Source organism: Canis lupus, chromosome 2 (assembly GCF_011100685.1).
Source record: "Canis lupus familiaris isolate Mischka breed German Shepherd chromosome 2, alternate assembly UU_Cfam_GSD_1.0, whole genome shotgun sequence".
NCBI classification, from domain to species: domain Eukaryota; kingdom Metazoa; phylum Chordata; class Mammalia; order Carnivora; family Canidae; genus Canis; species Canis lupus.
The window spans coordinates 31,206,748-31,223,010 of record NC_049223.1 but is presented as its reverse complement, the minus strand read 5'-3'; the positions used below and the strand labels follow the sequence as shown (position 1 = coordinate 31,223,010).

The 16,263-nt window shown below is 50.0% G+C and overlaps 1 protein-coding gene across 1 annotated transcript in view; it reads right to left on the bottom strand.

Annotated features, from left to right (window-relative positions):
• PITRM1 (pitrilysin metallopeptidase 1) overlaps window positions 1-4,991 on the bottom strand; it is a 36,821-nt gene extending 31,830 nt beyond the window's left edge. The window contains exons 1-2 of the mRNA XM_038530213.1: window positions 4,870-4,991; window positions 1,298-1,397 (exon numbers count right to left, since the gene is read on the bottom strand). Coding sequence (XP_038386141.1) covers window positions 1,298-1,397; window positions 4,870-4,922 — 153 coding nt within the window. The 5' untranslated portion in view covers window positions 4,923-4,991. The remainder of the gene's footprint in view (window positions 1-1,297; window positions 1,398-4,869) is intronic.
• Between the last annotated feature and the right edge of the window lie 11,272 nt (window positions 4,992-16,263).

Sequence of the window (16,263 nt, the reverse complement as noted above, 5' to 3'; positions counted from 1 at the left end):
TGGCGGGGGGGGGGGGGGGGGGGGGTGGTCCTCAGCCCCATCGGCAGAGGAAACCGCTGAGGCTCCGAGGAGCAGACGGGGAAGCAGACCCCACTCCTCACACCAGGCTGCCCGGGAGGGGTCCTGCTCTCACCCGCCAAGCTTGCTGTGTGGCTTCCTTTTATACACGTCATTCCAGGACTGCCCAGAATGGCCCCGCTGGGAGGGGACACTGGGGTGGGCCACAGCCCGGGACCGCAAGGTGCTTCGCCTGGTCTCTGCAGTTCTGAGGCGTCCCGAGGGGGGTGCTGGGGCTACCACCAGTTACTTGCTCCCAGTGGGAGGGTCCAAATCACCTCCAATAAGAACTAGCGCATCCTCACCCCGAGGACGGTCATCTCCTACCTACGTAAGCCTCACAAAGGTTCCGTGGCCGTTGGCACCACATCGTTTTAAGGGGCCTCGGCTTGGTTTACAAGCCGTTAAATTATCTAACACTTTACCTTGCAAGAGATGATCAATGTATTTAAAATCAGTTGACACACAGAACTGTCTGCCTCCCCTACTCCTCAAACAAGGACCATGTTTTATGACAAGTTTCTACAACACTTGAAAAATGCAGTGAGGTCCTCCCTAACAGTCACTGTCGTACGTCCCAACCCCCCCCACGTGGCCTTCAGGGACTTCACACGTGCTCTCACCCACTGTCCTGAGGCCACCCCCACAATGTCTGGAACTGCTGCCACGGGCACGTGCAGCTCTCCTCCTTCCACTTACACACCCCCTAGTTCTGCGTGAACCTGTCCTAGGCACCCCTCCCCTCCCGTCATCCTCTTGGTCTCTGCACTTCCGCCGTGCTGTGGCTACACTGGCACCCTCCTGGACTGAGAGCTGCCCGCCTCTTGAAGCTGTAGGAGTGTTACCCATCGCATGAAGCCAACTAGCCAGTCCATGGTGTACACTACCTTTTGATTACATTAAAGAGAAAACATCACGAAGGTCCAGGAACACAATCTCTGTACCCAGATGGCTCCAAAATAAAGTTTTTGTGTGTGGAGCACACTTCCTAGCATGTGCTAGGAAGACGTGACCTGCACAGATGTGGGGCAGTCTACTCAGCACAGTGACCAGTCAAGTGTGTGGACACACAAACATCAACGCGTGTGACTTCATTCTACAATCCAGAGACATGGGGCCTCAGGGGGTTAGGTTCAGGGCAGGGACCAGGGATCTGTACGTATCCAAGAATCAGGAAATCTCTTCACTTGCACAATCTGCTCAGTTGAGCCCAAGGTGGAACAGGGTGAGCCCCACACACCTGGCTGACGGTGAAGCCGTGGATCTGCTCTCCCACCTTGTGCTGCTGGGCCCTCTCACAGGCGTTGCTGCCCCTCCTCCTCCATGCTCCGGGGCTGGCCCTGCTCCATGGGAGGAGAGGAACCCAGGTTAGACGCTCCTGCAGGACAACTGTGTGGCTAAGTCAGCAACATCACAAAAACATTTTCAAATGTTCGAATGATCAAGACATTTAAACTGTACAACTTCCAAATAGACTCCAGAAAATTCATTTCCTGAATCTTTAGTAAAGTTCTTTCAATTCTTTTTTTTTTTTTTTAAAGACTTCATTCCTGAGAAAGAGAGAGAGAGGCAGAGACACAGGCAGAGGGAGAAGCAGGCTCCAAGCAGGGAGCCCGATGCGGGACTTGATCCCAGGACCCTGGGGTCACGGCCTGAGCTGAAGGCAGACGCTCAACAGCTGAGCCACTCAGGTGCCCAAGTTCTTTCAATTCTATGATCATTTTCACTACTCAGCTAAAGCTTCATATCAACTAATAACTGCATGTTGCAATTACATGCAAATGTTCATTAACTATAATTGTGATACCAACTTTCCTTACCCATATGAAAAACAACGCTCACATCAAAAGGACTTCTTCCATCTCAGTACACAGCATCTCGATAAACTACCATTATGCATCCACCAAATTGGTAAAAAGTAAGAAATCTAGCATTGCCAAGAACTCCTGCGGTGTAACTGAGGTGTGCAAATAAGAACGATTCTGGAATAACATTTGGCATCATTTAAATGAGCAAGGATTCACCTCCACGTGTCCTGGAGAACTTGCCCTCATCACGTGGCAGCACACAGGCCTTGCATTGGCACCATTCCTAGGAGTCCCAAACTCCACCAACCAGGACGTCCGTCCTCCAAATAGGTAGATTGTGGACTATTCAATAGATAAGCTTAGCCATAAGAATCGATGGAACAACCACTTGTAACAAAAATGTGGGTCGCATAATGCTAAGCCAAGACAAATACAAAGGACAGACCCAGTATCATCCCAAGTAGGTAACCTGTGTGGTAGGAATACACAGACAGTGAAAATATAAAGGAACGCTGACACTATGGGTGGAGCTGGACAGGGTGACGCTAAGACCATAGGACGTCGTTCATGTGGAACGAGAAATGAGCAAAGGGAAAAGAGGCAGATGAAGAAACCGACTCTTAACCACAGAGAACTACTGACATCCCCAGCGGGGAGGAGGGGGAGAGGGTCTGTGGACCCAGGGACTCTGGAGCTCAATCTCCCGTACACAGATCTATGGGGAAAAGCAAGGGATGAACCGGGAGCGAGGGCCCATCTGAGGGGCAGGCAGGGAGGCTTCCCATCCGTCAGGGCTCTCACCTTACTCTGGGTGACAGGGATGCTATCTTTAAGTATTTTCTCTCAACTGTACTATATGCTTTACAGAATTTTCTACGTTACTATAGGTCACAAAAATACTTCTTTTGAGGGAAACACAGAAAAGGAAAGAAAACCACTGACCCAGTCGCTGTCAGACCACGGGAGCAACACGGTCCTAATTCTAAAGCTGGCCACGTCCGGAAAGAAAGAGGATGTTCAGACGTGTTTACGCTCAAGAACACAAGCCCCCGAAGTACGTGCTCAGGCTGAAAATGCAGAAATGCCCGAGGCACGGGGGCTTCCCCAGGTACTCAGCCCCGCCAGGGCACCCGCTGCCCCGCCAGGGCACCCGCACAGCAGTAAACGGGCTCCTGCGAACCAGCCTGAGACAAAACCGACCTGCGGACGCGGGGAGCGCCACCGTCGTTGAATGTCAGACTCCATCGCTCTTTACAAGAACCTAGTCATTTAGACAAACTTCAATTTCCAGGAGCTCCGATGCACCAAGCGAGCATCAGGTGTCCAGAGGACTCCCTGCTCCCCACAAACAGGGCGGTCATGTTCATGAGAACCACAGGCCCGCAGCTGCTGTAATCACGCAGGAAGATCCACATGTAGGCCCACCCGCACCTGTGCCCCCCACGCTGGGCTCGCCTGACCTCCCAGGGGCCCGGGGAGCCTCGCCTGGCCGGCTTCACCCACGTGCTGTTCTGGCTGCCGCTCCCAACGCCAACCAGGCACAGGAACCCCCTTCCTCTGGCAGGGCAGTCCCTGGGAGAGGGACTGCTGCGCCTCCATCACCCAGGCTCTGCAAGGCTCCCCAGGCGAGGGGGCCTGGGGTCCAGGCTCCCCCAGGAGACGGGTGTCGGGGTCTCAGGGTCCCCCAGGAGAGGGCCATCAGGGTCTCAGGGTCCCTGGCCGAGGGCTGTCAGGGTCTCCAGGTCCAGGCTCCCGCAGGAGAGGGCTGTTGGGGTCCTGGGATCCCCAGGTGAGGTGTGTTGGGGTCCAGGCTCCTCCAGGGCAGGACTGTCAGGGTTCTGGGGTCCCTGGGTCCACGGCTCCCCAGGAGAGGGCCATGAGGGTCTCAGGGTCCCTGGCTGAGGGCTGTCAGGGTCTCCAGGTCTAGGCTCCCACAGGAGAGGGCTGTCGGGGTCCTGGGATCCCCGGGTGAGGTGTGCTGGGGCCTGGGCTCCTCCAGGCGAGGACCGTTTGGGCCTGGGGTCCCTAAGCTCCCTTAGGAGAGGAGTGTCAGGGTCCAGGCTCCCCGGGTCTGGCCTCTCCCAGGCGAGGACTGTCGGGGTCTTGGACCCCCTGGGTCAGGGCTGTTGGGGTCCAGGGTCTCAGGGCTCCCTTAGGAGAGGGCTGTCGGGGTCTGGGCTCCCCCAGGTCAGGGCTCCCCGGGTCAGGGCTGTCGGGGTCCAGGGTCCCAGGGATCCCTTAGGAGAGGGCTGTCGGGGTCTGGGCTCCACGGGTCCAGGCTCCCCAGGTGAGGGCTCCCCGGGTCCAGGCTGTCGGGGTCTTGGGCTCCCCAGGCCCGGGCTGTTGGGGTCTGGGCTCCCTGGGTGAGGGCTCCCCGAGCCCAGGCTGTTGGGTCCGGGGTCCGGCCTTCCCCAGGCGAGGGCTGTCGGGGTCTGGGGTCCCAGGGCTCCCCGGGTGAGGGCTGTCAGGGTCTGGCCTCCCTCAGGTCAGGGCTGTCGGGATCCCAGGGCTCCCCGGGTCCAGCCTCCTCCAGGCGCAGGCTATCGGGGTCCCCAGGTGAGGGCTCCCCGGGTCAGGGCTATCGGGTTCCAGGCTCCCCCGGCCCGGGCTGTCGGGGTCCCCAGGTGAGGGCTCCCGGGGTCCGGGCTGTCGGGGTCCAGGCTCCCCGGGCTGTCGGGGTCCCCAGGTGAGGGCTCCCCAGGTGAGGGCTCCCGGGGTCCGGGCTGTCGGGGTCCAGGCTCCCCGGAACCGGGCTGTCGGGGTCCCCAGGTGAGGGCTCCCCGGGTCCGGGCTGTCGGGGTCCCCAGGTGAGGGCTCCCCAGGTGAGGGCTGTCGGGGTCTCGGGTTCCCCGGGCCCGGGCTGTCGGGGTCCGGGGGCCCCAGGGCACGGAGCTGCGGCGCGGCACGGCGGGGCCGGGACGAGACCGCGGAGCCGCCCGGGTGCCCCCGGGGCCGGGGCCGCCGCCCCCCGCCCTCCCGCCCTCCCGCCGGGCCCGCGCCTCACCCGCCACTCCGCCGCCTCAGGAAGCCCGGCGCCCTCCCGCCGCAGCGCCACATGGTTGGTGACCCGCGTCAGGGCCGCTGCCGCCGCTCCGCTTATCCGGACGCACGGCGCGGGGGTGTGACGCACCGGCCGCCACTCCCATTGGCCAGCGCGCACGGCGACGCCGTCCCCAATAGGCTGGCGAGGAAGGGGGCGGGACTCGCCCAGGTGGGCGGGGCGACGGGGGGGCGGAGCGTCGCGGCCTCCGAGCGTCGGCGCCCGGCGGGGGCGGGGCTCTCGAACGGAGCCCGGGGCAGGCGCGGTGTCCGGGGCGTGCGTGGGGAGGGACGCGCGCTGGGGCGGGGCCTGGGCGGGGAGGGCGGGGCCTGTGAGGGCGAGGGGCGGGGCCTGTGAAGGAGAGGGGCGGGGCGTGCGCAGGGAGGGGCGGGGCCCCGCAGGTGGAGCGTGTGGCCCAGTGTGGGGTTGACTCAGGCCGACCAGGTGAGCTGCCTGTCCTGCTCTTGGGGGCATTGGTCTCCTGGGGGAGGTCGTGCACCTGCACCCGTGGGTGCTCACAGCTCTGTCTGCAGGTAGTTAAGTGACAGTAAAGTATGTCCAGCGGGGGCCCACCTGGTGCCTCAGCCCCTGAATATAGGGTTTTGTAGAAATGGTCCGAGGACCGCACCAGATAGTCTCGAGGGTCAGCACACCATGATGTCACGCTCTTTATGAATGGTCCGCTCAGTGTGTCCCCAGGGAACCGCGGGACAGCTCAAAGCACCTGCACAGGTGCTCACCGCCTTCCCCACCTGCATCTCACGTCTGGGAAGACTCCGCACTTCTGCGTTGTCCGAAGTACCCACGTGCCCTCCTGGAGCAGCAGAGCCAGGCTTCAGGGGGGCAGGTCGTGCGTGTGGGCCTGCGCACCTGGGATCAGTTAGCCTCACCTGCGCGCTGCAGTGGCGGGGAGAAGTCCGGCCCCACCTCTGTCTGCAGATCCTCAGGGCCACGACCTCCTTGCTTCTCTCTCTCCCTCATTTCTTTCCCCCCTGGCCCCTCTCAAATATCCCTGCCATCGCTTCTGGGCTCTAAAGAAAAACTTCTAAGTAGCAATGGAGAGGGTCACCAGAGACACCAAAGCCTCCAAAAAACTCTCCAGGGTGCCATGGATTCTGCAGGTAAACCGAGTAGCTCTTTATCCAGAGGAGAAAACAGGTGAACCAGAGGTGATGATAGGAAGCCACTAATACAAACACACTCCGTGTGTAAACTTTTCTTCCTTGGAAAATCTGGGTGGTAAATGTTACTGAGTCACCACAGCATCTCTGTGATCCTGGGGGACGGTTGGGTATCATTAACACTATAACACTACTGACAGTGTTTAGGGAAATGAGTGCTGGGAAGTTAGAGTATTTTGATCTCTCTGAAAAATGGATGCTATATAAATCCAGTAATTGCCACTTACTGATATCTTCCCACAGCATACAGCCCCGTTGATGGCTACCTACCTGCCCACACACACACACAGTAATTTATAAATAATTATTTTGAATAGCACCCAATATAATTTTAACACTTGTATGTCATCTCGACTTATATTAAAAATCATTGCAATTCTTTAAAGAATTGTCTATACAATATCCTATATTTCAAAAACACATCCAATGTCATAACGAAACTGTTTTAGTAAGATGAGCATTGATCAGAAGAGGGGCTGTCTGGGATGTAGAAGAGCAACAGAATGAATATTTGAGGCTTACGGATGGGATTATATCTCCCCAAAAAGATATGTTGTGACCTCATTTAAAAGGGTCTCTGTAGAGGGTATCAAATTGGAAGGTAGGCATTAGGATAGGCATCTAATCCAAGATGAGCAGTTTCTTCATAGAAAGGGGATATTTGGGCCCACCGGCATGAAGAGGAGGCCGTGTGAAGATGAAGGCAAAGATCAAGGTGATACTTCTATACACCAAAGTGCACCAAGGGTTGTTGGCATGTCAGAAGCTCCGAGAGAAGCATGGAGCAGATTCCCCCACATAGCCTCAGAAGGAACCAATCTGCGGACACCTTGATCTCCAACTTGCAGCCTCCAGGACTACGAGACAGTGAATTTCTGTTGTTCTAAATCATCTGGTTTGTGGTATTTTTCGATGGCCGCTCCAGCCATCTGACTAAGGCAGAAAAGTCAAGGTCCTTTCACCTCCCAAAGAAAAGTACAAAGTGTTCAACTGCATGTGTTGTTTCCTGGGATTGCATGTCATTGGCATAAATGCATACTTTTTGGAAATCCTTTATTCCTGAATTTATCATAAACCACAAGTGATGGTTGTTAGAACTGCAAGATAAGGGATTAGCTCAGTGCTTCCACATTTAAAATGATAAATTGTAGAAATATGTAAGATGTCAACAAACACTGCTAATAACATGGAATAAGGCGAAAGATCCCCCTACTGAAACCTAGGATCCAACCCTAGTGCTCATTCACTACTTTTCATTCAACAAACATTTATTGTGATGTTGGTACAGTATTGACTCCATCCTTGAGTTTTATTTCTTCTGTGTCTTTAAAGACCCATTAAGAAATTCACATTAATTTGACAGATTTTGGTTTCATTTCTGCTTCTAGGCATGTTCTCTGATATTCACCTTTGGTGGAGATAAGCTCTTCCTTTGAACGCAGTTTGACTTCAGATGTTTTGAAAAGTTGTTTCAGAAAATACAAGATGTTGTTGAGATTCCTCTTGGTTAAGCCAATAATAATAATAATAATAATAATTTTTAAAAGATCTTACAAATTTATATATATATATGAAAAAAAATCCAGGATTAATCATAATTAAGGAAAAAGTACACTAAAATAACAATGGATATTATTTTATCTATTAGATGTGATGATTTGATAAAATTTAAGGCCAGTGAGGCTAATGAAGTTACGGGGATCAGGTGCTTTTATGCTCCAAGTACTAATGTGTTACTCTCTCTGTGTATTACCTTTTGGAAAGCACTTTGGCGCTACTTATACAAACTTTAAGTGAGCGTACTCTTTCAGAAAAAATTTCACTTCTTATGAAAAATTACCCTATAGCTACATTCTCACAAGGGCACAATGCTGGGTAAGATGTTCTCTGCAGCATTTTCAACTACAGCAAATATTGAACAGCATTAATGTCTACCAAGAAGACTTTTCTTTAATAAAATATAAGATACTCATATAACTAAATACTACACAGATACCAAAATAGTGATATGCATTATTTTTCATATATATATATATATATATATATAACACAAATTAATAAGGAAAAAAGCTAAATGGGGCTAAAACTCGTGGAATAGGATAAGTTGAAAGGAGATGTTAGTTACGGACCTAACATATCATTTTTTTTAAAAAGATTTTATTCATGAGAGACATAGAGAGAGGCAGAGACACAGGCAGAGGGAGAAGCAGGCTCCCTGCAGGACCCTGGGGTCACACCCTGAGCCAAAGGCAGACGCTCAACCACTGAGCCACCCAGGTGTCCCCGCTAACATAATATTCTAATCAAAGAAATTTATGAAGACTAAATAGATGGCAAGACAGTGTATATGCATAAATAGGAAACACAGAATGATAAAGATGTCATTGCAGAAAAAAATGCAATGCAATTCCAAAACAAACCAAAAAAAAAAAAAAAACATTTCCAACAGATTAGAACACAAAATGATCCTAAAATACAGATGAAGGAGAAAAATTCAAGAACAAGCAAAGAGGGACGCCTGGGTGGCTCAGCAGTTGAGCGTCCACCTTCAGCTTAGGGCGTGATCCCAGGGTCCCAGGATCAAGTCCTGCATCGGGCCCCCCGCAGGGAGCCTGCTCCTCCCTCTGCCTGTGTCTCTGCCTCTCTCTGTGTGTCTCTCATGGATAAATAAATAAAATCTTTAAAGAAAAAAAAAAGAACAGGCAAAGCAATTTTGAAGAAGGACAATGTGTGAAACTTATTTTAGCAGATATTAAGACAAGTCTTAATGTTCAGGACTTTTAGGTTTCCAAGTCTATAAAAGCTGTAACAAAAAAGACAGTGTGTTAATATTAGCACCGAGAGAGTCAGGGAGTCTAAGGGAATATAAAGAAAGCCAGGAATATACCCCTAGAAGTAGGTCACTGGAGAACAGATTCAATAAATCTTGTAATTTATATGGGAAAAATTGAATTGCTGGTTTAAATCAGTCTGCACCTGCCCCAAAGCCAGAATAACATTATATCTCTTAAAGGGCTTAAAGGGTTTTACTCTTCTCACTTATACTTTTAGTACCCATGATTTGAATTTTATTTCTGTTTCCTGTAACAGAGAAATCCTCAAGATTAAAACGCCTGCAGAATAAATCATTAGACTGGACACCACCCCCGACCCCGCCCCATCCCCATGTGCAAATTTAGAATGAGAGCCCAGGCAGAGAAAGGACCTCCACCTGCATCTCGTCCTTAGCACGGACTTACTGGTGCCTGAAATACTTTAGCAGGAGACAGACGAGCGCTCCAAAGTGAGCAGAGTGCTTCCAATGCAAGTACTCATTCCCCAAAATTTGCACTGACACTGACTTTTATTGAGCAGTGGGGTGGAAGGCTATGAGGACAGTGTCATCACCAGGTAGAAACAATGAAATGGAGAGGGGAAAACAAAACCCTGGGGACTTCGAAAGTCTAAGTTTATTTTCTTCGAATGTTTCCTTTCCAAGGCTAATAACCATTATTCACATTCCAATGGTTTTGTAGGCATCCGGTGTTTTATCTGCAACCCAAATGCTGCTGTTTGCTTGTGAATGACTTGGGAGCTGGTGTAAGCAACCCACAGCTCGTTCGGTTGGTTATGACACAGAATTATCCATCCAGTCCAGGCTCTGCGTGTGACCTTTTATCTGCTCTGTGACATGGGTTACATCTTTCATATGACAAATCGTCTTATAAAACTGATAATGTGTTTGTGACTGGTTTCCAGGGAGGAGTGCAATGGGTTCATCATCACTCTGGTTGGATAAATATTTATTGAACTCCTAGCATAGGCTACTGAGTTGCTGCTGAAATTTGGATAAAGATTTAGAAACCAGCTCTTCAGGCAGAGATTAAAGATGCAGTCCCCACTTTTTAGGGAACTGTTGGTCTAGCGTAGGTTGTAGAAAAATAAGTTGAAAATTACCGTGTTGTCTAATGCAGTGCCCCCGGGAGGGCAAAGGCAAAGATAGTTCCAGCAAAGGGTGGCTCAGAGAAGCCTTCCTGGGGAAGGGGACACATTGGACTTTCCCCAAATAGTGCATGAATAAATAATGTCATATGTTTTGCATTTATTTCCTACCACAGAGTACCGCACATTTTCTGACCTCACGCAACATGAGTTAATTATCTCACAGTTCTGCAGGTCAGAAGTGTGGCACAGGTCTCCCTGGGCTAAAAGAAGTCTAAAGGGCTGCAATTTTCTGGAGATGCTGGGAAGAATATGTTTTCTTGCCTTTTCCAGCTTTGGGAGGCCACCCACATTCCTTGGCTTGTGGCCCCTTCTTCCATCTTCAAACCAGCAATGGCTGGTCCAGCCTTTCTCTTGATGCCATTTCTCTAGATCGATGCTTCTGCCTTCTGCTGCCTTATGTAGAGACCCTTGTAATTATGCTGGGCCATCCAGATAATCCAACATAATCTCTTTATCTTAAAATCATCTGATTGGTAGGGAATCCCTGGGTGGCTCAGTGGTTTAGCGCCTGCCTTCAGCCCAGGGCGTGACCCTGGAGACCCGGGATGGATTGGGCTCCCTGCATTGAGCCTGCTTCTCCCTCTGCCTGTGTCTGCCTCTCTCTCTCTCCCTCTGTGTCTTTCATGAATCAATAAATAAAATCTTTTAAAAAAATTATCTGATTGGCTACTTTAATTCCATCTGCTACCTTACATCCTCTTTGACGTGCATCCTAACATATTCACAGGTTCCAGGGATTAGGATGTGGCCCATTATGTTGCCTACCACTGCATTAAAATAAGCCAACTTTCTGTATTATGAAATGCTAGAAGAATCTTTAAAAATGAAACATTTAGGGAATCCCTGGGTGGCTCAGTGGTTTAGCGCCTGCCTTCGGCCCAGGGCGTGACTCTGGAGTCCCGGGATCGAGTCCCACGTCAGGCTCCCTGCATGGAGCCTGCTTCTCCCTCTGCCTGTGTCTCTGCCTCTCTCTCTCTCTCTGTGTCTCTCATGAGTAAATAAATTTTAAAAAATCTTAAAAAAAGAAACATTTATGTTTATGCCATATTGTTAAAATTAGTATTTTACTAATCTGCTATGGGTACTTTAGAATACAACTGTCAGGTTCCTATCCTAAAAAGAGGAAGTGTGTGTATATACATTTCCTTCCCCACCCTCACTCCCTGGGTTTTTCCCCTGAGCTTCTTCCCTGAGTCCCACTCACTGATCGAAATCATTATTTCACACAACAAATGTGACGTTCTATTGCAAATTGTTGGTCTTTTCAGCAAAACATTCTACGATATTCTGGCTTATTTGTTTGAAGGAGGAATTTGACACTCCAAGTATAGAAGGAGATGAATATTATAATTGAATTTCCAGACATCACTTTTTGGAGCTTTGAAACAAATACCTGTCAGTTAGAGAGAGAACAAATGGGTACATATCAGAGGAGAGAGGAAGGGAGAGAATGCCCAAGATGGCATTTATTTAGCATTTTTATGCATTATTATCCATGGCAGTGAAATAAATATTCATTAGTGAAATGTCTTTTTAGTGGAAACAAGCCAGAGGCAAGAGCATATTTATATAGCTTAAAGCTCAATGGGAGAAAAGCTGTTTTTGTTACTTCTGAATTGGTTCTTTGTTAAATTCAGAGAACACATCATTGCTAAAGTGGGTTCATTTCAACACATTTTTTGACATATCGATCATCAAAATGACTCCTTTACTGATAACATTGATAACAAAGGAGTCATTTCCTTGTTGAAATACACTTCTTGGGGGAACAATGAGGGCTTTTTGGGTCAGGGGCCAGATAAATTTGTGCCAGGAGTGGATCAGGATGGGTGAGGGCTGGCCCTGGTTTCCGCACAGCTAGCGTGCCATGGGAAGAGCAGGACTGGTCCAGCGTCTAATGCAAGTGTCTTTGGGGAGCTGAGTCTGAAAATACAAAGTTGGGAAGAAAACTCAACTTGTATATTAAATCTAAATGCAAGGGGAGACAGCACTAAGAATCGGGGACTGGATGAGAGAAAGGCACGTGCTCCTGAGGGGCCTCTGCACACCACCTGTCGGTCCTTGGTTGGTACTCACGTCTATCTCACCCTCCACCTGCCCCCCAACCCCGGCACGTGTGCTACGTGTGCGTAGAGCAGATATCTGGAATTCTGCACCTTCTGACTCACAGATTCCTTCCTGAATTTGTGTTCTCGTCTGATATGCTTCCAGAGACATTAGAGGTTGGGACGTCCATCCGTGATCATCAGCAAGGCTTTGAAGGCAGACGGTGGATAACCTGAGTCATCATGGTTTAAACAGACAGGCATTTATCTTCCGACTGATTTTATCTTTCCACCGAAACCATCCTTTATCTGTGGTTATAAGATGGTGTTATGAGCTGTTTCTCAGCCAAACTCCCTGTGTTGAAGCCCTAACTTCCCGTAACCCCCAGGACTTTAAAATGTGACTGTATTTGGCGATGGGGTTTTTATGGAGGCGATTAGGGTAAACTGAGGTCGTGAGAATGGGTCCTGATCCAATCTGACTGGTGTCTCTGATAGAAGAGGAGATGAGGACACGGACTCACCCAGAGGGAAGAGCATGTGAGGACATGGGGCGGGGGGCGGGCGGCGTGGGCAAGCCAGGGAGAGAGGCCTCGGGGGACGCCAGCCCTGCCCACGCCCGCATCTCGGGCTCCAGCCTCCAGGATGGGGACACAAAGGAGTCTGTTGTGAGAGCTCCTGGTCTGTGCTGCTGGTTGTAGGGGCCCCAGGAAGGCAGTACAGACAGGGGACCCCAGGTACGGTGTCCAGAAACCGCAGATCATAGGGAACTTTCATCCGGGATGAAGGAAGCATGTTAAATCACCGAGAAAGTGACGGTCATTTAAGAAATGACACTGCAATAAATCAGTTCGATATAGACCCGTTCTTTACACCAAAAGAGAGTCCCGATAGGTCAATGGATTTAATATAAAAGGAGTGCATAAAAACGTGAAAGAAAGATGGATTTGTTTATTTATTTAAAGATTTATTTATTTATTTATTTATGATAGACATAGAGAGAGAGAGAGGCAGAGACACAGGAGGAGGGAGAAGCAGGCTTCATGCAGGGAGCCTGACGTGGGACTCGATCCTGGGACTCCAGGATCACGCCCTGGGCCAAAGGCAGGCACTAAACCGCTGAGCCACCCAGGGATCCCCAAAATGGATACATTTAAAACACAATTTGGGAATTATTTATAAGGATGATATAAAAATCCAGAATCCATTTTTTAAAAACTGGTTTGGGGCACCTGGGGGGCTCCGTTGGTTGGGCATCCGACTCCTGATTTCGGCTCAGGTGAAAAATTGAATTGCTATGAGGTCCTGGGATCGAGCCCCAGGTGGAGCTTTGTGTTCAGCCTGGAGTCTGCTTGCCCCTCTTCCCCTAGATGTGCACGCTCTCTCTTAAATAAATAAATAATCTGGTTCATTGGTCAGTATAAAATATAAAAATATGTGTGGAACAAAAGTATTGTTAAAAAGTCCAAAGACCTGGGCAGTCTGGGTGGCTCAGGGGTTTAGAGCCGCCTTCAGCCCTGGGCTTGATCCTGGAGACCTGGGATCGAGTCCTATGTTGGGCTCCCTGCATGGAGCCTATTTCTCCCTCTGCCTGTGTCTCTGCCCCTCTCTCTGTGTGTCTCTCATGAATAAATAAATAAAATCTTAAAAAAAAAAAAGTCCAAAGACCAACAACCCCCCCTCCCCCAAAGAAAAGCAAATCACATGGCAGGAAAAGGCTATAGCATATAAATCATTTTTGAGAATCCCTAAGAAAAACAAATAAAAATTTAAAAAAGGCAAAGTTGTTTCACACAACTTACAAATGACCAATTATTAAAAAGAAAAGCCCTCCAACTAACAACAAAGGCAACAGAAATTAAAATGAAAATGTGGAACTGTTTTTAGCCAATCTGGTTGGCAGAGGTTTAAGCACTTGACAACTGCCGGCGTCTGGGGTAGCCCCGCACGCGCTCGTGGTGGGAGCACTGACTCCTGCAGGGATCGTAGGGTGCACCTGTCTGGGTGGAAAAGGGGTGCAATAGTGCATGTTCCCGAGAGAGGCCAATTGCCCTCTCGCCGCTCAGCAGAGGCGTATATACCCCAAAGGACTGCGGAACTGATTGAGCAGGGTCGTAGTAAATGCAGACGTGCCCAAGTGTCATCTAGCAGCCTATTAAACGTCCCTCTCGTGGAATGTGCTGGAAACGCCTGCCATCCTGGAGAGCATGCCCCGGGGATCAAACAGCCGGAGCCCGGGCAGCAGGTGCTGTTTCTCTGTCTTGCTACCTGTGCGCTCACCCCATTGCACCCAGAGGCCGTCCTCCCATCTCCTGCAGCCGCTGCAGTGGCACATTCCTACCCCACCTTGCCTGGGATAGTGACCTAGATCCCCGGCCGTCCCGGCATAGGTCCAGGCCTGCTCAGCTGTGCTTGCCCAGCTCCCAGGGTCAGGAGCCTGTGGCCTGCCGGATCTCTACTGATATAGGGCTCTCAACCCCCTGCTATGGGATGCGCGCCCTGGTGTCCTGGGCCCTGGGCCTGACCCTGCTCTGAGCAGGTGCTTGAAATAGGGGGACAATCCATTCAGTCTTTTCATATAATAACAAGGAGCGGGGCTACATGCACCCACATGACAGGACGGCCCATCAATAGCATTGTCGAAAAACAGCAAATCATTGTTTAAAAACATGACTCTTAATTTGGGTAAAATGCAGATAATGGAAAGTTGACCATTTTGCTCCTGTTTATGTGGACAGCTCTGTGGCACTAAGCACATTCACTGCTGGGTCCCGGTGTCCACCGTCCATCCCCAAGCGCTCATCGTCTGGGACTGAGATGGGGCACCCCCCAAAGATAGTTCTCCCCACTTCCCCGGCCCTGCAGCCACCTTCAGCTCTGTCTCTACGGATTCAACTACTCTCAGGTGGACGGGACCACACAATGTTGGACTTTTGCATCCAGCAGATTGCACTCGGCATCATGTCCTGAAGGCTCATCCATGTTGTAGCCCGCATCGGCATGTCCTTCCCTTCAAAGGCTGGAAAAACATCCCATTGTCTGTATTTACCGCATTTTGTTGTCCGTGTTATCTGTCGACAGGCGCTGGGCTACTTTCCGGCTGCGTGAGTAATGCTGCTGTGAACACAAGTGTGCAAACACCTCCTCGAGATCCTGCTCTCAGTTCCACTGGGTGAAGACCTCGATGTGCAACTGCTGAGTCATGTTGTAGTCCTATTTTTAATTTTTTGAAGAACCATCAGTATGATCCTTTTTTAAAATAGTTTTTTTTGAATTGTCTTTTTTTAATTTAGATTTATTTTTTATTGGTGTTCAATTTGCCAACAAAATAAAAAATTTTTAAAAATAAAAATGCAGCTACAGATATCGATGTCACAGCAATTAAAAATGCCTGGAAGCATGGAGATCCATGATGAATGGTTGTGGAGGGTACAAACGGATGTGGGCGATCGAGGACATTTATCCTTCCCTTTGCAGCTTTCTAAAACTTTTTTTCACTTGTAGCTATGACTTCAATAGATACCCGGAGTGGGAAAGTGTACCATTTCTGTAGATACGCTCACCAGCAGGTATATCGAGACCATTACATGGAAAAGCCTCAGGCTTCCAGGCGGCTCCTTTCCTGGGTGAATTTAGAGTGTGCTGCTCATTGCTTTTGCTTTTCTGCATTCATTTTCCTCTGCTTGTCTGGGGGCCCCTTGAAGGCAGGGACTGGGTGCAATTTATATTTATGCCCCCCACTGCCATTCCCAGGGGCATTTCTAGCAGGTTGAGAGCGCTTAGCGGTTTCTGTTGTTGTCAACTGGTTTTGCCAATCCCTGGAAAAAACAGAGTAAGCTGAGAGCAATCCCCCTTCGCCATGCCCTTTGCTTCTCAGACGAGATGATGCCTTCTTCCTGTCTCTCTCTCTTCTTCCTCCCCGTCCCCTGCAGCCTCTGTTGTTTCCTCTGACAAAGAGAAGAGGCTTAGTTAGACTCCCAGTGTCTTCTTCTTCTTCTTCTTTTTTAAGATTTTTATTTATTTATTTATTCATGAGAGACACACAGAGAGAGGCAAAGACACAGGCAGAGGGAGAAGCAGGCTCCATTCAGGAAGCCCGATGCAGGACTCGATCCCGGGACTCCAGGATCACGCCCTGAGCCGAGGGC